This window comes from Lynx rufus, unplaced genomic scaffold (genome assembly GCF_022079265.1).
Source record: "Lynx rufus isolate CCGP_SWC_20201006 ecotype Redwood Valley unplaced genomic scaffold, mLynRuf1.p SCAF_38, whole genome shotgun sequence".
Taxonomy (NCBI): Eukaryota; Metazoa; Chordata; class Mammalia; order Carnivora; family Felidae; genus Lynx; species Lynx rufus.
Window position 1 is genome coordinate 2,151,454 of NW_025814854.1, and position 27,515 is coordinate 2,178,968.

Here is a 27,515-nt window from a genome sequence, read left to right on the forward strand (position 1 = left end):
CTGGAGAGCCACCAGCAGCAGAGGCGCGGAGGCTGACAGATCGCGGCCTGCAGGCCAAGCGAGCCCCACCTGCTGTCCTCTGTGTGGTCTATGAACCAGGAATTGATTTTACACTTCTAAATGGCGGGGAAGAAGAACACTTCGTAGCTCGTGACAATTACAGGAAGCTCGGGTATCGGTGCTCCTATCTAGTCTTACTGGAATTCGGCCCCAGGCACCCCCGGCCGGCCTCCCAGGGCCGCCTTCCGGCCCCCCCGGCAGAGCCCCTTTGAAGGCCTGCTGCCTGACTCTGAGCACTGGCCAGAACGCTCTGGAGCCAGACCCCAGTCGGCCTGTGGCGCCTGCACTCGCAGCTCCGCAAACTCGGGTGAGCAGAGGTGCGGTGTCGTCCTCTGAGATGCGGCCACCCCGATCTCCCGCCTGTCCGGCCACCACGGGCCACGTCTGCCCCAAAACGCAGCCCCCACTCACACCACGGTCACCACAGCCGGCTTCCTACAGCCTCCCGTGTCCCCCACTCGTCCCCACGTCCCGGCACGCCTCCGGCTCCCCCGGCCTTGGACCTCGGAGCACGTGCACCTCCACATGTGGGTGCACAGCCACCCAGCCCTCTGTGCCCTCCCATCACAGGGCGCCTCTGGCAACCACAAGTCCAGCCCCGGTGCCCCGTGGGAACTGTCCCCATCCCCACCCTGCCCCCGCCGCGGCCCCACACACACCTGCCCTCCCCTCTCACCTTGGGGGCTCCCTCGGCCTAGGGGCCGGCAGGGTTCTGTCCCGCCCGCCCAGCCTGAGGGATGAGCTCACCAACCCCCACGCTTCAAGCACCGAAGGTCTCAGACCTTCAAGCAGCAGAGGCTTCTGTGCACGGCTTGGACTCACAGGACGCTTGCCTTCTAGAACTCTCCTCTTGAAGATTCCTCAAGATCAGCACATGCATTTGTGGACCCCCCACCCTATCACCCACCCCTGAGTACAATGTCCTCAATCAGAATTAATCCTAACAGTGTTCACAGCCACCACCCCCCCGCCCCCCGTCAAACAAGATTCCCCACTCCTCCTTGAGGCCCCCTTCCCCCCTGCACCCACATCCCTGCCAGGCCAGCCAGCCCCTCTCCCGGATGCCTCTGCACCCACCCCACCTGGATGGCTATGGTTTCAGCCACCGGTTTTCTGGCTCTTGGTCCTATCCATCTACCTGCTGACATTCCCACCCTAAGAGGTCTCCCTCTTGCACCAAGAGGGACCATGGCCTGGCCCACATGCAGGGTAGAGTCCCTGCCAACGGACAATGTCTTCCATGGCCCCTCAGAACCTGGAGCCCATCCTCACCCTCCTCTCATCCCTCCCCGGACAACTCTGCACTCGGGGACATGATGGCTCTGTCTCTCCACAGGCCCTTCCCTCCCAGAAACATGATCTTCCATCAGGCTGACTTTGGAGCGTCCTTCAGCTACAACGCTGCCTGCCTGCCTGCCTTCCGGCAGCATCCGGAGCTAGGGGACAGGAAATAGTGTCGTGGCAGCCACCACCCCACCTACAGCACTCACCTCATTTTTTCACCCCAGTCGCCCACCCAGACTCTGGCCGGGGCCTCAGGGTCTCCCTCCCGCGTCTCAGGTTCAGGAAGCAGCGGCTGCCCAGGAAGGTCTGCGGGGTCTCATCAACGCACTTGTGCGGCACAACGGCTGCACGTTCAGCGTGCACACACGTTCGTGTGCACAGGCAGGCACACACGCACACACTTAGGGCCAAGTCCCACTCCTCCTTCCCGCCTGCGTCCCCCCACTGGCAGAGGACGGTCACTTCACATGTCTGGGTTCAGCGTAGCCAGCCCTGAAACGGGGATGACTTGTGCCAGCCTCAAAAGGCCTTCGTGACAACTGAACGTGAGTTTTTCCAGGAGCGCCTGGGTGGCTCAGTTCAGGTCAGGATCTCACGGTTCATGAGCTGGAGCCCCACCTCGGGATCCCCGCTTGGGATCCTCTTTCTCCCTCTCTGCCCCTCCCCTGCTCGTGCGCACCATGTCTCTCTCAAAAGAAATAAACTTAAAAGCAATAAATAAGACGGTCGTCACAGTGGCGTACCAGCCACATTCCTCACAGATGGCAAGCACTCAGCGGTGGCCACTCCCATACTTTCAATAAACTACTTCGGACACACAAAAAGGCACAGAAGGCTGAATACCCCCAAGCTCACCCACTGCGCTGACTCAACGACACCGGAACAAAGATTCCCCGCGCCCCTCAGGGTTCGCACTCCCTGCCCCCGGCCCACCTGTCTGCTCACGCACCCGTTCAGACCTTTGTGCCGCCTTCTAGACTTCTGGGATGGTCACGGCGCCACCCTCCGAGGGGCCCCGGGAGCCGCTGCCAGGACTCCCGCCTCCCTGCTGAGTGGCACTGCCAGTGTAGCCAACGCACAGTGTAGACAGGCAGCCCACCGGCTTTCAGGTCTGAACTTCCAGAAGACGTCGCCCTGCCCTCCGGGATCACCCGTTCCACAAGACGCCTGCCTCGGTGCCACCCCACAGACAGGACCACGCGCTGAGGCCTCCCACAGGCGCCATCAGTGCAGCACCTCAGAAGACCATCCCCCAGCCCCAGCCCCCCTCTTAACTGTGACCTCACGGGACACCCTGAGCCGGAGCCCCTGAGCTGCTCCCAAACCCCCGACCTGCAGACACCGTGGGCGGATCCACGTGTGCCGGTGGTGGTGGTGGCGGTGGCGGTTTTCAGGCCGGCTTCACACCCAGTGCGGAGCCCGACGTGGGGCCTGAACTCACCGTCCTGAGATCAAGACCTGAGCCAATGGGGCGCCTGGGTGGCTCAGTCGGTTAAGCGTCCGAAATCGGCTCAGGTCACAATCTCATGGTCCGCGAGTTCGAGCCCCGCGTCGGGCTCTGGGCTGATGGCTCAGAGCCTGGAGCCTGTTTCCGATTCTGTGTCTCCCTCTCTCTCTGCCCCTCCCCCGTTCATGCTCTGTCTCTCTCTGTCTCAAAAATAAATAAAAACGTTAAAAAAAATTAAAAAAAAAAAAAAAAAAAAAGACCTGAGCCAAGATCAAAGTCGGACGTTCAACCGACTAAGCCACCCAGACGTCCCTATGCGTGTTGTTGTTTTAAGCCACTAGGTTCTGAGGCAATGTGTTATGCGATACTACATAACTACCGCGAACGTTCGTACAAAGAAGGAAGACATGAAGCACGGTTCGCTTCTATCGCATCGATAAAAACTGGGATCAGGGAAGGTGAAACAGATTCTTTAAAACTTGGAAACTGAGACCATACACATCAATAACCAATGACATTGCTACTGATGCTGGAGCCTCTGGGAGATCCTTCCTGGGATTTTCGTCACAGTGGGGCTCCCCCAGCTGCTCTCCCTTCCTTGCCTGCAAAGTGCCCCCCACCCCCACCCCCGCCCAGGCCTTCATCAGCAGGACTCCATCCCACTGCGGGCTCCGTCTCCCAGCAAACTATTCACCACCCCCACTGCAGCCCCATCACTGTGCTCCAGGGACGCCACAACAGACACTTGTGAGCCGAGCCTGCTGGACAGAGAGAACCAAACGAAGCACGTTAATGAAGAACTCAACCCACTTCACAAGGCAGAATATTCTCCTTCGTTTGCAAGAAGGAACTTGAACTTCAAAACAAAAGCCCGCGGGTAGCAGCCAAATATCCCTGAGAGTCACAGTCTTCTATCTAGTGACCCCGGAAGAGGGGGCAGGAAGCAGAGGGAGGGCTTCATCCAACTCTGTTCCTCAAGAGTTGGCCATGATTCATCAACTAACTACCAAACAAAAACCATCCTTGGAGTCACCGTCACCCCTCAAAAAGAAAAAACCACCTAGACAGACCCAGACCATTTTCCAGGGTGAATCAGAGAGCAGCCTCCCCAATTCAAGCCTAGAATTACTTATCACAGAACCAGCACAAACACACTTGTATTAACAACAAAGTCGCTGAAACGGTTGAAGAACATCCAGGCGTCATCACTCTTCTGACGACGATAATCACCCCAAACCAAGCAACACCTGCATCCAGCTGGGAGGGAAGGGGCCCATGGGCCTCATACCCCATCCCCAACAGAGACTGGGTACAGGCAGGGCAGGGTAGGGCACCTGTCTTGAATGTGAACTGAAGCTTCATCGCGCACCCTTCAGTTTTGGCTTCTGCATTTAGCAGGACGCCACGGCAAACCTGTGCGTCACGTGCTCTGGAAGGCGCTCGGAGCTGAGGGACTCCGCGGGTGCCCAGCACCTCACACACGCAGTGTCTGGAGTGAGAGGCTTCTGTTTGCTCTTGGCACTTTCCTTAGTACTAGAAAGGCCATCCTAAGAGCAGGATGGGTCCCCAAAGGCAGAAAGGGTGGCCTCGGGAAAGCGGTTTGAATTCTCAGGCACCCGCTTTTCTCTCGTAATTTCAGATGCGCGGAGAGACCAGGGACAAACAGACGGGAGTGTGGCTGGCTGGCTGGCTCTGGTCGAGAGCCCTGACCTGCTTCCCAGGGCACGCAGCTGCGCGGCAGCCACAACGGGGGCCCGGCGGGGACCGTCCACGCCGCTCAGCGCCCCGTACCGCTTCCAGTCCGACAGAGGCCGCGGCTCCTCCCCGGGCCGACTTCTCCGCTCCGAGACGCTGCTCTTCAGGGACAGATGAGGCAGATGGGTGGGTAAAACGGGGGGTGCGCTGCACTTCTCACACTTCCCACAAGTGACAGGATCTGCACGTCCTTCGGCCGACGGCCTCCTGCTGGACTTGCGGCGGCCGCTTCGCCGCCGCCCCTGCCCCTCCCTTAACCACCTTTCAGTTGCAACCACCGTGCCGTCTCCTTGGGCACGTGGGCCACCTTCTGCAGGGTCAGTACCCGGGAGTGACCTTACAAGACAGAAAAAACATGCATCTTCGGGGCATCGGGCTGGCTCAGTTGGAAAAGCATGTGATTCTTGATCTCAGGATTGTGAGTTCAAGCCCCACGTTGGGTGTAGAATTACTCAAATGAATGAAAAAGTAAATTTTTAAAATAAAAACTTTAAAAACACAAAAACAAAAAAAACACGCATCTTCAATTCCGCGATACGTCACCAAATTTCTCTGGAAACCAAGTGTAAAGAACGATGCGGGCTCTCTCTGCCCGTCCTTCCCGAGGCGCAGGGCTGGGGCGCTCACCCGGCAGCCGCGGACAGTCCTCCGTGGTTCCCTGGCTGCCAGCGAGGCAGAGCGACCTCTCTCTGTGGATGCACTGGCTGCCCAGGCTCTTCTAGAAATTGCCATTTTCGCAGCCTTCAGAATGGTCTGAGCTCCGTACCCAGTTTGTCCTTTCGTTTTGTTCCCGGGTGTCCCTGTCACATAAACTTTCATTTTAACGTAGCTCCTCAGGGGCCTGTGATCGGTTTGGCTTAAGAAATCCTCCCCTCTCCCAAAGGACAAAGTTGTCCCGCAGTGGCTGAGTCCTGAAAGCCCTGGGCGGTCCTGGCGCCCGTCCAGACTGTCCAGCTGCCCGCGCCCCTTCCCCATCTGCTTCCAGGTTCTTCTCTGGGTGCGGCCACTGCCCTGAACATCCCCGGCCGACACCACTGCCCCCAGCAACAGAACCTCCTGTGTGGTGGGCAAGTCCTCAGGCCGGGCTTCTCCTCAACGTGGCTACTCATCACCCACTTACAAAGTGCAAACAAATTCCTACTGGGAGTTTTATTGGGATTACATGGAATTTATAGTTTAATATAAGGTAAACGGACAACCTCCACTTCAGAATACGGAACCTTCCTATATATTAATGTGTGTATTTATTCAGGTCTGCTAAAATACCAAGAGTTATTTTTCCCAAAGTCATACATATTTTGTTATATTTTTTTTCCTTCAAATTTTTATTTATAATTCTCATTAGTTAACATATGTAGTGTAATATCGGTTCCAGGAGAATCCAGTGACTCATCACGTCCATACAACGCCCAGAGCTCATCCCAGCAAGCGCCTTCCGTACTACCCATCCCCCATCGAGCCCATCCCCCACCCACTTCCCTCCGTCAACCCTCAGTGTGTTCCCTGTCCTTACAGTCTCCTGTGGTTTGTTTCCCTCTCTCCCCTCCCTTCCCATGTGTCCATCTGTTTTGCTTCTTAAATTCCACATATGAGTGAAATCATGTGGTATTTGTCTTTCCCAGACTGACTGATTTCGCTTAGCATAATGCCCTCTAGCTCCATCCACATCATTGCATATGGCAAGATTTCCTTCTTTTTGATGGCTGAGTGGTACTCCATTGTATACATACACCACATCTCCTTTACCTGTTCATCATTTGGGCTCTTTCCACAGTTGTTGATAATGCTGCTATAAACAAAGGGGTATGTTGTATTTATTTCTTGATACCTTATGTTTTTGTTGCTGTCATAAATGGTATCTTTTTTTTTGGTAAGATTTTATTTTTAAGTAATCTCTACACCCAATGTGGGACTCAAACTCACAACCCAAGATCAAGGGTCGCACGCTCCACCAACTGAGCCAGCCAGGTGCCTCAAATGGTATCTGTCTTATGTTAATTTCCTCTTTGTTACGTTCTTGTATACCCCGGTCCTAGTGAACTTTTATCAATTCTGAAGATTTTCTTTTTTAAATATTTTTTTAAATGTTTTTTTTATATTTTTGAGAGAGAGAGCACGCACATGCGTGTGCTACTCCACCTCAGTGGCACCCGGGGCGGGGAGAGGGGCATCTGAAGTGGGCTCTGAGCTGACAGCACAGAGCCCAACGTGGGGCTCAAACTCACAAGCTGTGAGGTCATGACCTGAGCCAAAGTCGGATGCTTAACCGACAACCACTCAGGCGCCCCTGTAGATTCTCTGAAGTTTTCTACACAGACCTCTACAAACAATGACAGCTTTATTTCTTCCTTTACAACTATGCCTTTTTTATTTGTTATCCTTATCTTACTATACTGACTAGTATTTTCACTACAACACTTAACGTAAGTGGTAAAGAAAGGCATTTTTGTCTTGTTCACAGTTTTAAAGAGAATGCTTCTAATGTTTCACTAGTAAGTGTGATGCTTGCCGAAAGCTTCTGATTGATACCCTTCCACAGATTAAGGAAGTTACCTTCTAATCCCGGTTTGCTAACTTCGTATCAAAGAGCAATGAATTCTATCAAATGCCTTTTCTCCATCTACCGAGTGGATCATTGATTCTGCAACACAGTGAGTCACACACTCGATTTTCTCCCATTACACCTTTCTGTTCCTAAGGAAAGCCCCTCCCAACCCGTGTATCACTATGCATAATATCGAACATAACCAAGGCCGGGGGTCTAATCCCTTCAGCTCTTTACAACCAAGCCCTTATCACCATGTACTAACCGATGCCGCATTCCAGGAAGGTGATCAAGAAAAGTGTTCAAACGCTTGCCCTATCGATATACTTCTGTCCCTGCTGTCTCCTCATCCACAACGGGAGGGACGTTCTAGTAACCCAGAGCACACAGGCAAGCATCTCCGCCCTCCAGGACGAAAGTGGCGGTTCCCTAACACTCACGTATTACAGCTCAAACCTCTGCAAAGCTCGCTACAGACCGTGCTGAGAGCACCGCGGAATGGGAGGACTGCGCTGAAAGGATGTTCCCCAAACTCAGGAACCCCCAGAATAAACGCACAACTGAGAACCCGGCACAGTACCGACCTCATCCCTGTGCTTCTGACAGAAGACCAGAAACTGGGATGCCGCATCTCCCTTTCTGCTTCGTGGAGCGGAGGCCGTGGCCTTCTTCCTCCCAGGAGGAGACCCGACTCCTCTCTTGGGGTCGGCCTCTGCCATCTTTTGAGGAGTACTCTGTACTGTCCCAGGGTCACCCGCTCGGTTTTCGGCAGAGCTAGACAGCTTCACTCTCCGCCTTCTCTTGATGGGAACGCCCTCTTCTCGCATGGACTTGGGGTCAGCAGCAGCTTCCTCGGGGACTCCTGAGGGCTCTACCATGGGTCCCAGAGGCGGAGCCTCCACAGAAATGCCTGCCTCCTTAGCTACGTGAGGGTTGAGGTGAAGCCGCTCCCCCACGTAGAGGAAAGTGAACTTGGCCTTCCGCTCCTCCACCGACATGCTTGCAGCTTCTTCTGCTTGAACGATGCCCGTTTCCCACTGGGCCCTCAATTTCCCTGAAATAGGTTTCAACAGCTGAAAAGAGAAACATAAGACACTGTAAATTTCATTATACAAACAAAAAAGCTAACCCACTTTAAAGAAGAATATTTTTAGAATTCCAGACAAATTTAGAAATCAAAAGCTATAAAAACCAATTTACTTGAACGTTTAGACAGAATTCAGCCCAATGTAATAACTGTTTCTTTAAACCAATTCCAATCCCATTTAACTAATGTAACATATACACTACATAGTATATATCAGAGATAACATTTCATGTATTTTTATGTATACAAAGAAAAATAAAAATTATAAAAGAAATTATCTGATTATCATCCAATGAGTAAAACGAATAAAGTAGGTCTCTAAGGACACTTGTCGTATTCCGTAACACAGCATACTTGGGCAAAATCAAACAATGATAGACATAAATCATTATAATATATCAAGCAACCATAATTTCAAAATAAGGTAATAATTAAGAGTAAAAATTATTTTGGTCTAAAATTATACTTAAGGAACATCTATCACCTTAATTTTCTCAGCTTTCGTGGGTGCCTGCTTGGCACTTTCCTGGCATAATTTTTCAAACTGTCCTTCTCCTTCAAAAGCTACAAGGCTCTTCTCAAATATCCAAGCTCTTTCTGGGGCATCACCAAAGAATTGTACGTGATACTGGCGTGCACTCTTTTTCTGACCTAGTTTTTAAAATAAAATGTTAGAACTTGAAAGTTAGAATTTGGGATCAAATTAGGCAAGTCTATTAATAATTAGTGATATGAAGCTGCTTTGAAGTTGTTTTATTTGGTTCTGTTTCAGTCTGTTAACCTCAAAAAAAGTCCTACTCTTTTTACCCCACCAAGCTCCATGTCAAAGAGAAAGGAAACACATTTATGAGGGATTCAGGTAAGATTCAAATTCGACTAGGAAAGAAAGTAAATAAATGCTCTCCTTTATCTCCTCCGTCAAGATCCACTTAAAAAGATTACCAAATAAAGAAAGTAAGAGAGGACATCAGCAAAAGGGCCATTCAACAGAGAGGGTACTAGGCAGCAATGAATGGGATATAGACTGGTGTCAGATGGCCCGGGTTCAAATCCCAACCCCATCACCTACCAGCTGGGCAACCTTGGGCCGGCTACTCACTCACAATGCTCAGAGGGGGAATCAGGGTACCAATGACCTCTGAAGGCAGCCATGAGGCCACAGGGTAACCCCTCAGATGTCCACTGCTGTTCCTCTTAGCAGAAAGGAAAAAGCCACATCCTACAGTGCAGCCAGAAGGGAGATGGGTGAGGCAAGAGACACTTGAACCCAAAATCCAAGAGAGGATCCCAAAATGCCATATTTGGCTGAAGAAGAGTGAGGCTGAAAACAAGCAAGCTGGTTAAAAGGTCAGACCTCTGTGCCAAGTGGAGGGAGAAAGGGGGATCTCCATGGGAGGACCGCCAGGCCCTGTTCCTTCACAGAGAACGTTGGCCAAAAGAAATCCAAGAACACTTTCTACAGAACCAACACATCCAGAGGAAAAATGTCTCCACTGAGTCTTTTGGAGATCCCCCCAACTAAGTGGCCGATGGCCAGCTGGACCCTCTAAAATAAGCTGTCCGTCTCCCCACACACAGGCTGCAGCAGCTCTAAGTGGCGCTCTCTCAAATGCAAACGCAGCATCCAGGACTCCCGGGACCCAGGGAAGCCTCTAGCACAAACAAGCCCAAGATACACAAAAATAAGCAATCTCTGCAAGGCCACACACACACACACACCATGCCAGGAAGAGAGGACACCTGACAAAGAAAATCTCTAGTTTGCTATGTAAAGAAAACAAATAAAAAGAGCTATCAGAAACTTTGAAATACAATTATGAAAAAATAAAATCATTAAGAAAGCTTGGAAGGTATGTTAAGAAATCTCCCAGAAAGAAGAAGGTTAAGATGAAAGATATCTACTCCTGTCAGAAACCTATAGGATCAATCCAGGAAGGACCATACTCAAGTAACTGTCCTTCTAGAGAGAGAAACAGAGAAAGTTGTCAAAGAATTAACAACACAAGACCACGTCTCAGAACTAAAACAATTCTAAGTGTCTCATCCAATACCCACACCAAGGTACATCTTTGTGACATTTAAGCCATTGAAGGAAGACAGCTTCCATGTTAATGGAAAAGTGTAATAGCACTTCAAGAACAATTCTGGATGCTAGAAGGAAATGGTGTAATACCTTCAAAATTCTGAAAAGAATTATTTTCAACATAAAATTCTACGCTGAGCCAAACCATCAATCAAGTGCGAAGATAGAGAAGTAGCATCCTATGAACCACAAATTTACAACCCATACACACTTTCTTACAATACCAAAAATATATTCCAGCAAAAAAGGAAAACTGACCAAAAGCACAGTGTGGAACCACACAAAACAATGCACATAACTCAGGAATGCATCTTTAAGAAGTCTAAGATTACTATAATGCAAAAGGTTAAAAGAGTGCTGGCAGTCCAGACTGAAGCAGGAAAATGGAAAATTCTAGCACAGAGCTCCAGGGGAAGAAAAGATGAGAAAAAAGAACATTTCCATAGCAAAAGAAAATCTGAGCAGCAAGGAAAGATGGTTAAAAAACGAGATCCAGGGAGCAGAAAAGGAAAATAGCAAACACAGGTTTTCACATTTTCCCCCCAACAGAAAAATCTATATAAAAGGAGGAGTTTCAGGGACAGAAAAATAAATAAGGCTGTATAGACAGCAAAGCACAGGATTTAAAAGTAAAAGCAGCAGTGCCTGGCTGGCTCAGTCAGTGGAGTATGTGACTCTTGATCTCGGAGTGTAGGTTCAAGCTCCATATTGGGCATAAGAGCCTACTTTTTCAAACAAAACAAAACAAAGGCAATAATTAACTCCAGGAAAAAAAAAAGGTTGTATAAGAAAGAAAATGCAATTATAGAACACACTTCTCTTTTCACTCAATGATATTTACATAGTCAAAATTATGTGAACATTTATGTTTGATGTAATAAAAACAGCAAGTTAATTATATGCAGAGGATGAAAAGAAATAAGAAATAATGGAAGGGATCACTTTCCATAATAGAAAATCAACAGAAAATATCTAAATGATAAATCAAAAATGGTAGTTAATTGGAAGTCTGGGTGGCTCAGTCAGTTAAGCGTGTGACTTCAGCTCAGGTCATGATCTGATGGTTAGCGGGTTCAAGCCCCACGTTGGGCTCTGTGCTGACAGCTCACAGCCTGGAGCCTGTTTCAGATTCTGTGCCTCCCCCTCTCTCCCTACCCCTCCACCACTCACATTCTGTTTCTGTTTCAAAAATGAATAAATGTTTAAAAAAATTTTTTTAAATAGTAGTTAATCCAACTATATGACATTCTGAAAACAGCAAAACTATGGAGACAGTAAGAAGATCAGTGTTTGCTGGAGGTTCAGAGGGAAGGAGAGATGAATAGGCAGAGCACAGAGGTTCTTCAGGGCAGTGTAACTATTCTGAATGATACTATAATGATGGATATAGGTCATTACACATTTGTCCAAACCCATAGAATACACAACACCAAGTAGGAACCTAATTTAATCTACAGACTTAGGGTGATTGATGTATCACTGTAGGTTCATTGATTATAACAAATGTACCACTCTGGTGGAAGATGTTGATGGGAAGGGAGGCTGTGCATGTGTGTGGGTGGGCTATCTGTACCTTAATGCTTCTGTGAACCTAAAACTGCTCTGAAAAAAATAATAAAGTCTTTAAAAAAAAATAAAAGTAGTTAAAACTAGAAGAAAATGTTGGAAGTGTTAAAAATACATTAGCCCTAAGGAGGAGACTGGACTATTTTTCACTATTAAACTCTCAATAGAATTTGATTTGTTTGTTAAATGTGCACACTTCTTTGGGAGCTCAGAGCTTGGGGTCTGCTTCAGATTCTGTGTGTGTCTGCCTCTCCCCCACCATGCTCTGTCTCTCTCAAAAAAATGAACATTAAAAAAATTTTTTTTACGTACGTATACTTTGATTTTACAATAGGTGAGATTCAAAACTATGTTAAGAGATTTGTGACTTCTTCCATTACTTTAATACTTTGAAAGAACTTTCCTTGGTCACGAAAATGACTATAGGCATATGTCACACCATTCGCATAACAAAGAAGGTCTGTTACAGTGCATATAGTGAAACAATATGAACTTACGCTATTTTCTATCAAAAGTTAATTACACAAAAAAAGACTCCTTACAGAGAAAGTGAAAAGAAAAAAAAAAGCAGAGAAAAATACTATAGTCTGATCCCAGGTTTGTAAAATAAATATAATTAGTTTTTTTTGTTTTTTTTAAATTTTTTTTTTTTAACGTTTATTTATTTTTGAGACAGAGAGAGACAGAGCATGAACGGGGGAGGGGCAGAGAGAGAGGGAGACACAGAATTGGAAGCAGGCTCCAGGCTCTGAGCCATCAGCCCAGAGCCCGACGCGGGGCTCGAACTCACGGACCGCGAGATCGTGACCTGGCTGAAGTCGGACGCTTAACCGACTGAGCCACCCAGGCGCCCCTAAATATAATTAGTTTTGAAGTTCTTTCCTGCCTAGAAATTTGGTAACAATATAACCCAGTTTTTTTCCTAGTTTTGTGGGTTTCTTTAATCCATATGAATTTCACTGCTTCAAGAGGTGAATATCTCAGTGTTTTATTTTACCACATAATTAACCAGTTGTCCCACCATTTATTAGTAATTATTTCTTCCTGTGATTTCTGATGTTCATCAATCATGTTCAGTATGAAAACACTTGTCATTGACTCCCCCTACCCACACAACCTTCTAAAAGAACCTATCCTCCACCAATAACCCAGGTACCTAATTTTGCACTACAATCCTTTTGTCCCCATCATGGCCCATTGGACTCAAGGTGACCCTGACCCTCTGGGCTAGAATGAGCCAGAATCTCTCCAGATTCTGCGAATCCTTTGAGTTGACAGCAGTCACCCATGCATGCAGAATGGACCCCACAAAGAAACAAGGCTGCTTTGCAGCTGAAGCTCCAGGCAGGAAGAGCAGCAATTAAAAAAAAAAAAATGCAGACAAGTGTCTACAGAAGCAAGAATAGAGAACAGGGACAAAATCACAAGGACATGACACCACAGAGTTCCACAGAAAATAAACGACAAGTATCACCATGCCTGAATTTCCTGGTTTAGTCCCTGGAGGGCACTAGAGCACCAAAACAGGGAAAGCAGACACTGACAAAAAACTGCCACCAGAAGAAGGCAGGTTGGCTATCAGTCGATCATTTTAACATACCTCTCTTGGTAACTGAAAGAATAAGCCAAAAAGAAAAAATCAGTAAGGAGATGATACTATGAAGCGATACGATAACCCAAGATATGAGAAGACCAGATTACCCATCATATTTTTTGAAAATGCTGGAATTTAGAAATCAAGCAATGAGGGTGACCTTCCGTAACAGAAAATGTGACAAAAATTTTTTCCACAACAGAAAATGACTGGACTCCAGACAGCAGTTATCTGATGAGGAGACTAGTGCGATACGGGCATACCCTGGACACGGTGAAGCTCTCAGGTGCAAGACAATTGTTCTCTTCATAGTGTAGTATCTAAAAACCTACATTTATCTTCTGTTTCCAACTTGAGTCAGGCCTCAAAGCTGCTCATCCATCTAAGATACCCTGGTAAATAACAGGCCAGACAAGTCCTGCTACCGTGTATCACAAAAATGCTGTCTTAACGTTTGTTTATTTATTTATTTCGAGACAGAGTGTGAGCAGGGGAGGGGCAGAGACAGAGGGAGAGAGAGAATCCCATGAAGGCTCCACACCGTCAGCAGAGAGCCCGAATCGGGGCTCGATCCCAGGAACCGTGAGATCATGACCTGAGCCGAAATCAAGAATGGCGACACTCAACCGGCTGAGCCCCCCAGGCGCCCCTGTTACAAACATGCTATTAAGACTTTCATTAACTTAGCTTCTCAAAGGGAATCTACACTTTCAAAGGAGCCTGGATTGAGCTGTGGTCTAGGAGTTGTATTCTCGTCTGCATGAATGTTGAACACCGGGTTTTTAAATCTGAGTATATTACTAAGATCCAGATTCAACCACAACTATAAATCCAAGTGTGATTAGAAAAAAAAAAAAAAAAAAGTACGCCTACGCAAAAAAGAGAGAAAACTTGGGGTGGGGTAGGGGTAGGGTGAGGGAGTTGCGCCTCACAGGGAAAAGATCCCCCCATGCTCAGCCAGCGCCATGCCAGAAGCCGTCCTTCCTTCAGGTCCCTGTCCTCCCCCAGTGAGGATGCCTGAGCCCCCAAAGCTTGCCCATCACTCACCATGTCAACCCACCAGGGGCTGCTGCATGCCAAGTGTTCAGAAATCATAAACGGACCCCAAAGTTCCACCTGCAGCCAGGTCTCCGTCCTGCCTGGAGACCTACCTCACACATCCCTGGTGAACTCTCGGTCTCCCACAGCCGTGAACACAAGCAGTGCCCACACGTGGGCTTCCACACACCGCCGTCTTCTAAAGGACCCAGCTTTCCTCCCAGGAAATGGCGGACACGGCAGAGTGTAAGTAAGTGTGCATGGAGCGTCTTGTGGGTCTCCACAAGGAAGCCCTCACGGGCTCACTGAGACACATCAAAAGGACACAGCTGAAAGGGACTTAATGGCACTTCTGCTGGTTAAAATCTGGGACAACTAGGGCATTAAAGAGTAAGGACTGTAATACATAACTAAGTGTTTAGGAAGAAGCTCATTTTCACAGAAAAATGCCACTTAATTAAACACAGGAGGAAGCAGGATAAAAACGGGCAGGTACATTTGCTCAGCCGATGGGTCGTAAAGGAGTGGGGAGGGCGTGGGGAAGGGCTGGCGGGGGGACGTGGTGCCCACGTATGGCCACGGGGCACTCACTAGTGACAAAAAAGGACTGCACCTTTCCACTGGAGAGCTCTGTCAGCCACCAGCGACCGAGAAGTGGGACAGCAGACACCAAGAGCTCCCCAAGCAATTCCACCAGGACACGTGTCCTCATGGTTTCCTCTGACCCCTTTTCCTTTCAGAGGTCACGTGAGCCTGCTATCAGCTGGCAGGAGGGCAGGGCGTTCACCTGGGCCCTCCTCCTTCTGAACTACTTTTCAAAAGCACAGTACCGCTCTTCCCAAGGTGATCTGCTTGCAATCGTGAGCGCCCCCTCCCCTGTGTCCCCAAACAACTCCTGGAGGAACGCGCCGCGAGGAGCAGGTACTTGGTGACAGGCCCCACGTAAGCCCCCTCCCTCAACACCTGCACGGGACTCCTGAGTCTGATCACAACACGGCAGCGCAGTTAAGAACGGGGCTGGGGGCACAGAGCGCTGTGCTGGACCGCGGGGGCCTGAGGAGCCGGGCCAGCTGGTGCAACGCAGGCACCCTATCCAATCCCGAGCGAAGGAAAAACACGGGCACAGGGAAAATCCTGGGGAAGTCCACCCAAGGGCCGTCGTGTCACTGCTGGAGGGCTCCCCTGCATGTAGCTGGTGCTGAGCTGGGCAGGAAGCGGTCCCTGTCCTCAGAAGACCCCGCTGACGTGTACAGGTGAGGCACCAGGAGGCCTGCGCCTACGTTCCCGCGGGCTGGCAGAGAGAGAGTGTTCACAGACAGAGAGAGATGGAACAGGTCAAAAAAAAAACATGTAAAGTTCACAAACACAGGTGAGGGTGCATGGGTGCCCAGCATACTGTCCCACTTTGAACTATACGCTCGGAAGGTTTTTAAATAGAAGACGAGCAAGCAGGGACGCCTGGGTGGCTCAGTCAGTTAAGCGTCCAATTTCAGCTCAGGTCACAATCTCACAGTTTGTGGGTTCAGCCCCGCGTCAGGCTCTGGGCTGACAGCCTGGAGCCTGGAGCCTGCTTTGGATATTCTGTGTCTTCCTCTCTCTCTGCCCGTCCCCCACTCATGCTTTCTTTCTCTCTCTCTCAAAATAAATGAACATTAAAAAAATTTTTTTAATTCTTTTAATGAAAAAAAAAAAAAAGCAAGCGAACAATAAATAAAACATTCCACAAAACAAACAAAAGACAAGATGGAACTCAAGTGTGACCCTTCAGCACGGCTATCAAAGCCAGGCCACATCTGGGGACGTCGAGGCACTAACAATGGCACAAAATTCCTTAAATTAAATGGCCCAAAACTAGGGCCGTGCAGGGGGAAACAACTGGTCAAACAGGAACGTTTTCAGGAAAGAGCCCTGATTCTGAACGCTCACTACTCACCACGCTGAGACTTTCCCAAACAAGGGCTGGTATCATTACCCTCCGTTTCCATACAGAGGGAAACGGGGGCTTAAATTAAGTGGTTCACTACCAGACCAAGTTGCTGAGCGGGGCCCCAGCAGGCTAAGTCCAGAGCCCACACCTCAGCTGGAAGAAGAATCCTCCAATGTCGTAGGCAAAAGAGTAAAAGTCCTGGGCTGGAGTGAAGGCTCTAAGAGTAAAGAAAGAGGAAGTGAGAGATGAATAAAAACGTGCTGTGTCTGCACGTCATTTGGACAGGCTGCTGGAGACTGCGGGAATTCTTTTGCTCTACATCAGGGGGAAGATGTAATGAAATTAAAGTTAATTCATCCCAGTAGCTGGAACAAAGAGACATTCAAAAGCCTCCTTCAGTTACAAGGGTCGGACAAGCTAGGAGCTTCATGTAAACAGAGCAGAAATCCTCAGACACTAAAAAGAAACTGCTTGTGATGTGCTAGGCAGACCAGAGACGTGGAAGCCATGAAGGCCACACTGACTTTTACTTCAGTTTGCTGTGTGGCTGGCTTGTTTCTTTATTTTGAGAGAGAGAGAGAGAGAGAGAGAGAGAGAGAGAGAGAGAGAAGGCAGGGGGGGAGGGAGAGAGAGAGAGAATATGCATGTGTGCACTCAAGCTGGGGCGGGGGGGTGGGGAGGGAGAGGACGAGAACGCACACATCCAGTCGAAGGGGGGAGGGGCAGGGGGGAGACAGAGAGAGACCCTCAAGCAGGCCCCACACCCAGCGCAGAGCCGGACTAACATGGGGGCTCACGACTGACCCACCGTGAGATGACGACCCGAGGAGAAATCAAGCCGGACACCTAACCCGTGCAGGCGGCTGAGCCCTGAGAAGGGTCCAGCAACGCCACACGTCCGCACCTGTGTGGCCACCCAGCTTCCGTCTCAACTACTTCTTTCCACACTCCAGGTCTAGATGCCTCCGGGGTGCATCCTGGGGCCCCCGAAGGCTTGTGGAAGAGACCCCCCCCCCCACCAATTCTGGCAAGCTGAGGACGCTGACAGTCCTCCACGGGGCGGGAACCGCAGCTGGCCCGCCACAGCCCGTGCTGAGCACGTGCGCGTCCCCGAGCCTCAAGGCAGAGGCCAACCACCTCCAGGGACAGCAGGCCGGGCACAACTCAGACGGAGGCACTTGCCACTGCAGTGTGGACCTCTTCGTCCTGAGCCCGTCCCCCCCTCCGGTCCGCTGGCCAGGCAGGCGCCCCCATGCCCCTTCCCCAGCGGCCAGCCGGCGTGAGCAACAGCCCCACCCAGGGCTGCAGCCCGGCAACAGGGGGGGCCGCATCCCGAGTCCCGCCCAGCGGCCACACGAGGCTGACCGGACAACCGCACGAGGAGGCCGGGAGCCCGCCCGGCCCAGCCCCCGGCTCTAGTCACCCACACTGCAGAAGGGTGCACAGACCTGTGGGGTGCTACCCGGCTCAGCTCCAACCCTGTACTCACACCTAGCACCTTCTTCAAACTCAAGTCAAACTTTAAAAGAACTTTCCAGAAAAATCTCAAACCATCCAAACTCGTTTTTTGCTCCAGAAACACAAGAGTTTTTATGTTTTGTGAGTTCTCCAATTACTGCTTATGTTAGGATCTGCTCTAATCTGTATCAACACGTTGTATTCTTACCCTGTTCTCCAACTGCTCCGTGCAATAATTTATATTCCCAAGTTTCCTGATGCAAAGATCATTTCTGGTTTTTCCTTCTCCCCACAGGCCTAAAAAGTAAACTGGGACATCTTTATAACTCAAACTTAGCAGAAAATATGATTTCTGGGGTGGCGCCTGGTGGCTCAGTCAGTTGAGCACCTGACTTAGGCTCAGGTCATGATCTCACGGTTTGTGGGTTCGAGCCCTGTCAATTGTTCTGAGAGCACAGAGCCCACTTTGGATCCTCTGTCCCCCTTTTTCTGTACCTCCCCCACTTGTATTCTTTCTCTCTTTCTCTCAAAAATAAACAAACAGTTTTAGGGGTGCCTGGGTGGCTCAGTCGGTTAAGCATCCGACTTTGGCTTAGGTCACGATCTCGCAGTCTGTGAGTTTGAGCCCTGCATCAGGCTCTGTGCTGACAGGGGCAGCCCGGAGCTTGCTTGGGATTCTGTGTCTCCCTCTCTCTGCCCCTCCCCAACTCACACTCTTTCACTCAAAAAATAAACATTAAAAAAAATAGAAAGTTTTAAAAATGCTATTTCTGAAAATCACACTGAAACAAGCAATCATTATGTATCTAAAACGATAATAAATTACCATAAAACCTGAAAAGCAACATAAAGCCACGACCACTCCTCAATTAATAATACTAATTCAATCAGGTAAGGTAAATGTCTGAGTTGGATATAAAAAGAAATGGCAATGTGTTACATCCAAATCAAGTATTAACGTTGCAAAAATGAACCACAGTAAATTCAGCAACAAAAAAACCAAAATCTGATTCACATATGGGCAAAGGGCTAGTACAGACACTTTTGCAGGGACATACAAATGGCCAATAAGCATGTGAACAGATGCTCAGCATCACTAATCCTGAGGGCACTGCAAACCAAAACCACAAAAAGGAGACAGACAACGGAACGGTGGGCACCAGGGGCCAGGAGGGGCAGGAATGGGGGTTAGCGTTTAATGGGCACAGAGGTCCAGACCCGTAAGGTGAGTGAGCTCTGGCACGGATGGTGGAGACGGTCGTACAATGCTGTGAACGTGTTCAATACCACTCAACTGCACACTTAAAAAATGGTTAAGATGGTCAATTTTATGTTATGTGTATTTTAGCACAATTTTTTAAAATAGGAAAACAAAAAAAGAACCACCACAGTAGGGCCGTTTAAGGAAAGGTAAGAAAAAAGTTTGGAGATTAGAAAGATTAAGTGCAAAAAGAGAAAGACGGAAAAACAGTCCATAAACACAATACCTTTAAGTTTGGTGTAGTTGTGAAGGAGTGGGTCAGCAGAAACCATGCACGGCCACCAAGGGTAACCGGACACTTTGGACCACACCAAGTCGCCAACACTGTATTTCAACAGGTGGTCTTTGTCTCTGCCAGTATTTGGACAGGACTCTTTCTTAGCCGCAACCTGAAAATGAACAACAAAATACATACTAACAATCTAAGTACCCCTAAATCCAATCTTCTATCCAAAGATTACGCGGGCTAGAGGTCTCTCTCTCTCTCTCTCTCTCTCTCTCTCTCTCTCTCTCTCACACACACACACACACACACACACACACACACACACACACACACACACACGGAGAGTGCTTCCCCTGCTATCACTTCATCAAACCGCACACAGTAGGTACCCGACTATGAAGGGCCCTACATAGCTCTATTTCCTTGGTGTGGTGGGTGGTCTTTAATGGTGCTTTACTCAGCTGGTCAAATAAGTTATTTTCGTGGAAGCGTGGATCCACACTCTGACCCTCCCGCGCCCCCCAGCCATGTGTCTGTCAGTTCTCGGGAGCACTTGTGTCACCCAGCACAAAAGGACCCAGGGTGGCAAGAACCTCAGGAGGGCTTGGCAACAAGTCTCAGCTCCATCGTGATCTGGGTCCTAGGGGTCTCTGAGCCTCCATTTCTCTTCCTGAGAACATGAGTCACTTAGGAGCTGGAGGCCTGACCGGGGCCACGGCCATCCCACTCCTCTCTCAGTCCCTCCAGTGGGACAAGCAAGGTCAGCATGGCTCCTGGCCTCCTCCTGAGTGTCACTTCCCGAGCCTTCTCCCAGAGCTCTACATACCTGGGCAAGTTGCTGAACTTGTTTGGGCCTCAGTTTCCTCGTCTGTAAACCAAGGATAAGGGCTCTGAGATCTCACTGTGTGTTATGAGGACCCGTGCGCACGGTGCTAAGGGCTGGCACACAGCTGCTACGTGCTGGCTCTCCGATTAGCCCACAGCACCCCAGCTTTGCATTTTCATGTCCTCTAAGCCACGTGAGAGCCCCATGTGGAGGGTCACCACCCCACTCTGAAGATGAGAGTCAAAACTCAGGTATTTACCCAAGTTTATCAAAACCGACTGGCAGAGCAGGAGTAACTTGCACCAGCCTCTTCCCTATGAACGAGCGAGGTCCCCCACAACCACGCGAACTTCAGACCCTCGTTGCATCAGCCCAGCTCGCTAAATTCATCTATTTTTTTAAAAAATTCACCGTTGCAATACATTAGCAAGAGCCAAACAGCTCCTGAGCACTCACTTTTCTAAACCTTAAAAAATCTTCATTATTTTAACGATTTCAAGGGAATTTTGAACATTCTCCCTTTTATCTGTGGAAACTGTAAATAAAATTCCTCAAGTGTAATTTTAAACTAAATACTCCAACCTCGGTGATGATACCAACCCAAAGTGGTTTCAGGCTCCCTCTCCCTACCCCTGCAAGTGGGCCTGGAGCTTCGACTAAAGACCGAAGGACCCCAGGCCCCTTCCAGCCTCTGTTCACATAGACCACAGACACCATCAGCCCTTGGCACCCTCCCTAGTTCCTTCTGCCAAGGCCAAGGCTCCTTGGCCGCTTTACATGGCTTATACTCATTTCAGCAGCGGGCCATCGCAGTGCCACTTTAAGACATGGTGGCATAAACCCCTACAGTCCTTCATCACAAGCAGGGGTTTCCACCCGTCTTTGAGGACTGAACACCTGCTCACACGTGTTCAAGTGCTGGGCTCCGCACTGGGAACCAAGAGCGTGAAGGTACAAGGCAGACCCAGTCCTCAAGGAGGCGGACCGTCTGCGGGACCACCGGGTAGAGGAGACAAGAGCGGATGGCAAACCATGTGGAAGGACAGGAGCCCCCCTGCACCGCCCCCCCCCAACATGGCACCAGGAAGCCAGATCCCAGCACCCTCTCGTTCTCTCGTTCTCTCGTCATCGTCAGGCTAAGTCCTGAAGGTCAAGGGGTGTGGAACTGGCCAGACCTGGGTCTAGAAACCGGTTTTACCTCTTTTTATCCATTTCACTCTCCAACACTCAGTCAAGTCCCTAGTTTCACAACTGGCTCTGCGGGCGGGCGGGCCGGCCGCTGTGAGACTTAACACAGGGTCGCCTGAGCCACAGCCGGGCTCCCTTGTCAGCCCGGTGCACCCAGGGCGAGGGGGCACACTCTCCTCCCCTGCGCCCCGCGTCCCACGCCCAGAAGGGGCTGCTGCGCGCGACCCCACCCGGGCCACGCCTCCTCACAGGCACCTTTTTGTCGGAGGGACTCGAGATCCTGGACACCAGCGCTGCCTCAACAAGGCCGTGCTCCAGCAAGGAGTCATACTTTATGCTCCGCTTCCTGTTCCTTCTGGCCTTATTTTCCGGTTTTTGTCCGTGTTCTTCCGACTGGGACACGGCAGCAGCACTGTCCCCGCAAATCGAAGATTCAAAGAGAGGTTTCCCGTTCATGTACGTTTTGGTGATCTTCAGCTTAATCTCCGGAGAGCCGTTTTTGATGGGGGTGGTGCTGGGCGGCGTCCCGAGCGCCTTCACTTCCTGGGACTCAAAGCGCAGCCTGGCATCATGAGCACCAGGTTCGCCATTAAATACACGGGACGTCAGGTCCTTCAGCTTCTCGGATGGGATAAAGGGAAGTGCGTCGTGGCCGTTGAACTTCTGCATGACCCCCTCCTGTAGACTGGTCGAGAGCTGGGCTTTGCTGAGGAACACGGAACATTCACGATTCACTTCACAGTTCTGGGTCTTCCCGTTCGTGCTGCCGAGGGTCTCCGGTGCCTGCTTCATCTTGACACACTTCGCAATCTTCTCAACAGAAAGAGGACCCTTTTGATGCTAAACTGCATTCAGCCCAGACGCTCCGTATCTAGAGCACTACAGTGTTAGAAAAACAAAAAGAAAAAGAAACATCACGTTTAGAACCTAACAGAAGTATCCTGACACCTCTACGGCTTTGTGTGGTTTATCGTGAGACCATGTATGACGTTCACATAATCCCTCGGTCATAGGAGGCAGCTCCAGTATCACAGAAATGAGACAGAGTCACAAAATGATAAAGTGGAAAGGAAAGGGAAAGGGGAAAGGGGGAAGGGGGAAGGGGGAAGGGGGAAGGGGAAGGGAAGGGGGAAGGGGGAAGGGGGAAGGGGGAAGGGGGAAGGGGGAAGGGGGAAGGGGGAAGGGGAAGGGAAGGGGGAAGGGGGAAGGGGAAGGGAAGGGGGAAGGGGGAAGGGGGAAGGGGAAGGGAAGGGGGAAGGGGGAAGGGGGAAGGGAAGGGGAAAAGGGAAGGGGAAGGGAAGGGGAAAGGGAAGGAAAGAGGAACGGGGGAAGGGGAGGGGAAGGGGAAGGGAAGGGGAAAGGGGAAGGGAAGGGGAAATGGGAAGGGGGAAGGGGGAAGGGGAAGGGAAGGGGGACGGGGAAGGGAAGGGGAAGGGAAGGGGGAAGGGGAAGGGAAGAGGAACGGGGGAAGGGGAAGGGAAGGGGAAATGGGAAGGGAGAAGGGGGAAGGGGAAGGGAAGGGGAAAGGGGAAGGGAGAAGGGGGAAGGGGAAGGGAAGGGGGAAGGGGGAAGGGAAGGGGAAAGGGGAAGGGGAAGGGAAGGGGAAATGGGAAGGGGGAAGGGGGAAGGGGAAGGGAAGGGGGAAGGGGAAGGGAAGGGGGAAGGGGAAGGGAAGAGGAACGGGGGAAGGGGAAGGGAAGGGGAAATGGGAAGGGAGAAGGGGGAAGGGGAAGGGAAGGGGAAAGGGGAAGGGAGAAGGGGGAAGGGGAAGGGAAGGGGGAAGGGGGAAGGGAAGGGGGAAGGGGAAGGGAAGGGGGAAGGGGAAGGGAAGGGGGAAGGGGAAGGGAAGGGGGAAGGGGGAAGGGGAAATGGGAAGGGAAGGGGAAGGGGAAGGGAAGGGGAAGGGGAAGGGAAGGGGAAGGGAAGGGGAAGGGGGAAGGGGGAAGGGGAAGGGGGAAGGGAAGGGGAAAGGAGAAGGGAAGAGGAATGGGGGAAGGGGAAGGGAAGGGGAAATGGGAAGGGAAGGGGAAAGGGGGAAGGGGAAAGGGGGAAGGGGAAATGGGAAGGGAAGGGGGAAGGGGGAAGGGAAAAGGGGGAAAGGAAAAGGGGGAAGGGGAAGGGAAGGGGAAAGGGGGAAGGGGAAGGGAAGGGGAAAGGGGGAAGGGGAAGGGAAGGGGAAAGGGGAAGGGAAGGGGAAATGGGAAGGGGGAAGGGGGAAGGGGGAAGGGGAAGGGAAGGGGGAAGGGGAAGGGAAGGGGGAAGGGGAAGGGAAGAGGAACGGGGGAAGGGGAAGGGAAGGGGAAATGGGAAGGGAGAAGGGGGAAGGGGAAGGGAAGGGGAAATGGGAAGGGAAGGGGGAAGGGGGAAGGGAAGGGGGAAGGGGGAAGGGAAGGGGGAAGGGAGGGGGAAGGGGAAGGGGAAGGGGAAGGGGAAGGGGAAGGGGGAAAGGGAAGGGGAAGGGGGAAGGGGGAAGGGGGAAGGGGAAAGGGGAAGGGGGAAGGGGGAAGGGGAGGGAACCACTTTTAAGGGGGAGAACACAAAAGTCAGGCCAGGAGACACAAGCCATGCCACCACGAGCCAGCAGCGTGGCTGTGACAAGTGGCTCATCGGCCCCGTGGCGGTGAGTGCTGGTACCTGAGGTGGCTGGCACAGAGACAGGCCGGCCTTTGCAAAAGGGTAAGAGGGAAGGGCTCAGAAGCCAAACCGATCGTCTGGGCACGGCTGAGGGGGACTCCCAGGCAGAGGTCCGGCAAATGCCCAAGGTTACTGCTCAGCACAGCCGAAAACGAGACCTCCCAATGCCTGGCCCATCATTAGTTCCAGACTGACGATGGGGGGAAGCCAAACATCAAGAGTAACAAAGTGAGAAGACGGCCCCAATCAGGTGTGCTTTATGCTCAGGCCAGTCATCTGATCTCTGTCATCCACCCCTCCCTGCCCAGGCCCAAATTAAGGGCTGACGACAAGAAGCATCGTAGTAATGGTGCCTTCTATTCAGCTGTCTCCTGGAGATTCACTACCAAGGTCAACACTGCTGAGCCATGACGTACTTTCGCAGCGTGCCGTTCGGGCCGCGGGGGGACCCACGAGCATTAGGAAGACCCCTCAGGCTGCCTGTGACGATGAGGTCTTTGCTGCAGGACTGCAGTCCCCACGTGGGGACACCCAGTGACGGCATCCAAGCCCAAAAGGCAGCCAGGAACAAGGAACAGGCGGGCACCCCTTCACCAAGAGTGCACTGGGACCCTCCGAGAAGGCAGCACAGCGGCAGGGGCGGCAGGGAAAAGCCAAGTGCGCGAGAGTGCACACACCAGAGAGGTCCACACGTGCACGGCAGCCGCTCCCCATGCTGCCCGAGGACAAACGTCTGGAACCGATTTTTACTGTTACCACTGGGGAGCTGCTACAGACGTCAACTGGGGAGGGGGCAAGAAGCCCGCGAAATGCCCTTCTCCGCACAGGACAGCCCCTACGACACAGGATCATCTGGCCAAACACGCCGACGGTGCTGTGGTGGAGAGACCTCCAGTGCAGCAAGAGGGCTTGTGGCCTCCGGGGTTTCCACCCAGACCTCGTAGGAGACACAGGAAAGGAGAGCAAACTTAACAGGCCAAGATCCGGCTCGGCTTCACGCACACCGGATGGCCTGCTAACACCAGGAGACGTGGGAGCGCACGTGGTTTCGCTCACGCAACGCTTTTTTAAAGGCAAATGATTCCAGCTCATGTCAGACCAAAGTGGGCAAAAACAAAAAAAACAGGGATGCCTGGTTGGCTCAGTCAGTAGAGCATGTGACTCTTAACCTCAGGGGTGGGGAGTTCAAGCCCCACATTGGGAACGGAGCCTACTTAAAAAAATAATTACGGGGGCACCTGGGGGGCTCAGTCAGTTGAGCGTCTGACTTCGGCTCAGGTCATGATCTCACGGTTCAGTTTGTGGGTTCGAGCCCCACGTCGGGGTCTGTGCTGACAGCTCGGAGCCTGGAGTCTGCTTTGGATTCTGTGTCTCTCTGTCTCTCTCTCTGTCCCTCCCCTGCTCGTGCTCTGTCTCTCAAAAATCAACATTAAAATTTTTTTTTAATTATGTAACATATGTATATACGTCACAATTACTTGAAGACACAAAGAGAGACAAAAGCAGGAAGAAAATAAATGGGACTCTGCTCCTCAAAGAAAGGAACAGTGCTGGGCGAACGTCCTGGCTTCTAGTTTCGTGCCTAAGGAGGGTCTGAGAGGACCCCTGGAACACCCTACAAGAAGTAAGACTCCCAACGGGTGAGAGCCGTGGAGGAAGAGCTCCAGATCCCGCAGACAGACTGTGCCCAAATCCCAGGCCGACACATATGTGGGGCAGAGACCACACAGCCTGGCTTGTAAAGTAAGTGAAGCAAGATTCCAGCTGCTAGACAAAAAATAAACCACAAGACCACTTTTAAGATCAAAACCACAATGAGATCCCACCTCACACCCAGTGGGATGGCTACTTGCAAAAAAGTACATAAAGTAACCAGTGTTGGCGAGGATGTGGGGAAACCGGGAGCCTATGCGCTGTCGGTGGGAAGGCAAAATGGTGCAGCCGCTGTGGAGAACGGTGTGGAGGCTCCCCACAGAACCAGAACCAGACCCACCACAGAATCCCGCAATGCCACCTCTGGGTATGTACACAAAAGAACGGACAGCAGGGGCTCCAAGAGGTGTGTGCACCCCACGTTCACAGCAGCACCGTTCACACCAGCTAAGACGAGCAAGAACCCAGAGTCCGTCGACAGACGCGCGGGTGAGAAAACGTGGTCCATCCACACGGCGGAATGTTCCTCGGCCTCGAACGGGAAGGACGTCCTGCCGCCCGCCACCACACGGATGGACCTGGAGGACATTGTGCTCCGTGAAACAGGCCGGTCGCGAGGGGACGAATACTATATGATTGCACTTACAGGAGGTCTCTGGAGCGGTCAGATCACAGAGACAGAAGGCAGCTGGTGGAGCTGGGGTCTGGGGGGAGGGAGGACGGGGAGTTGGTATTTGATGGGCGTTAGAGTTTCAGACTCACAAGATGAGGACTTCGGGGGCTGGATGGTGGGGACGACTGCACAGCACGGCGGACGTACTTAATACTACTGAACGGACACTAAAAATGGTTAAGACGGGGCACCTGGGTGGTTCAGTCAATCATCTGACTCTTGATTTCAGCTCAGGTCATGATCTCAACAGTCGTAAGATTGAGCCCCAAGTCAGGCTGCCTGCTTGGGATTCTCTCCCTCCCTCTGTCCCTTCCCCACTCACGCACATGCACAATCTCTCTCTCTCAAAAAACAACAACAACAACAACAACAACAACAAACTAGTAAAGATAAATTTCATGTTATGTGTACTTTAAGAGAATTAAAAGTAAAAAAACACTACCACTCTTAACGGGAACATAACAGAATCCAGAGCATCTACAGCATATCATCAAAATATCCAGGATATGACCCCGAATTACTAAACATATGAAGAAACAGGGAAACCACACAAACCAACCCTGAAATGGCCCAAATATTAAAATCCAGCAAATAAGAATTTTAAAACTTTTTTTAATTAAAAAAAATGTTATTTGTATTTTAGAGAGCGAGCAAGCACGCACAGGCAGGGGAGGGGGAGAGAGAGGGAGGGAGGGGTAGTGAGAGAGAGAGGGAGAGGGAGAGGGAGAGAGAGAGCGAGCGAGTACACAAATCCCCAACAGGCTCCGTGCTCGGCGCAGAGCTTGATCCCACAGATCAAGACGCAGAGCTTGATCCCACAACCCTGTGATCATGACCAGAGCTGAAATCGAGAGTCCAACACTCAACCGACTGAGCTACCCAGGCATCCCAGCAGATAACAACTGTAAAGCATCTATTATAACCATGCTCAAGAACATAAACAAAAATGTATTAATAAAATAATAAACTGGAAATGTAACAAAGAAATAAAAACTATTTTTAAAAAAAGAGCCAAATGTAAATTTTACAAGAGAAATACTGTAACTGAAATCAGAGCATCATTGGATGGATATTAGATATACATCCAAAGTATATTAGATATGTCAGGAAACTTGAAAATAGATCGTTAAAAATTATCTTGTCTAAAAAACAGAAAAATTCATTTAAAAAAGAAAGAGGGGCATCTGATGGCTCATTAGGTCAAGCTCCT

The 27,515-nt window shown here is 50.7% G+C and overlaps 1 protein-coding gene across 3 annotated transcripts in view; it reads right to left on the reverse strand.

Annotated features, from left to right (window-relative positions):
• The window catches only part of NSD2 (nuclear receptor binding SET domain protein 2), a 93,473-nt gene that overhangs the window by 40,522 nt on the left and 25,436 nt on the right, over positions 1–27,515 (reverse strand). For 2 of the 3 annotated variants that reach the window (XM_047094235.1, XM_047094236.1), the window contains exons 2-5: positions 21,601–22,224; positions 19,332–19,494; positions 8,663–8,829; positions 7,676–8,164 (exon numbers count right to left, since the gene is read on the reverse strand). In XM_047094235.1, the coding sequence (XP_046950191.1) occupies positions 7,676–8,164; positions 8,663–8,829; positions 19,332–19,494; positions 21,601–22,137 (1,356 nt within the window). In that variant the 5' untranslated portion in view covers positions 22,138–22,224. Of the gene's footprint in view, positions 1–7,675; positions 8,165–8,662; positions 8,830–19,331; positions 19,495–21,600; positions 22,225–27,515 lie in introns of those variants that run through there. The other variant, XM_047094237.1, reaches the window with a different exon arrangement.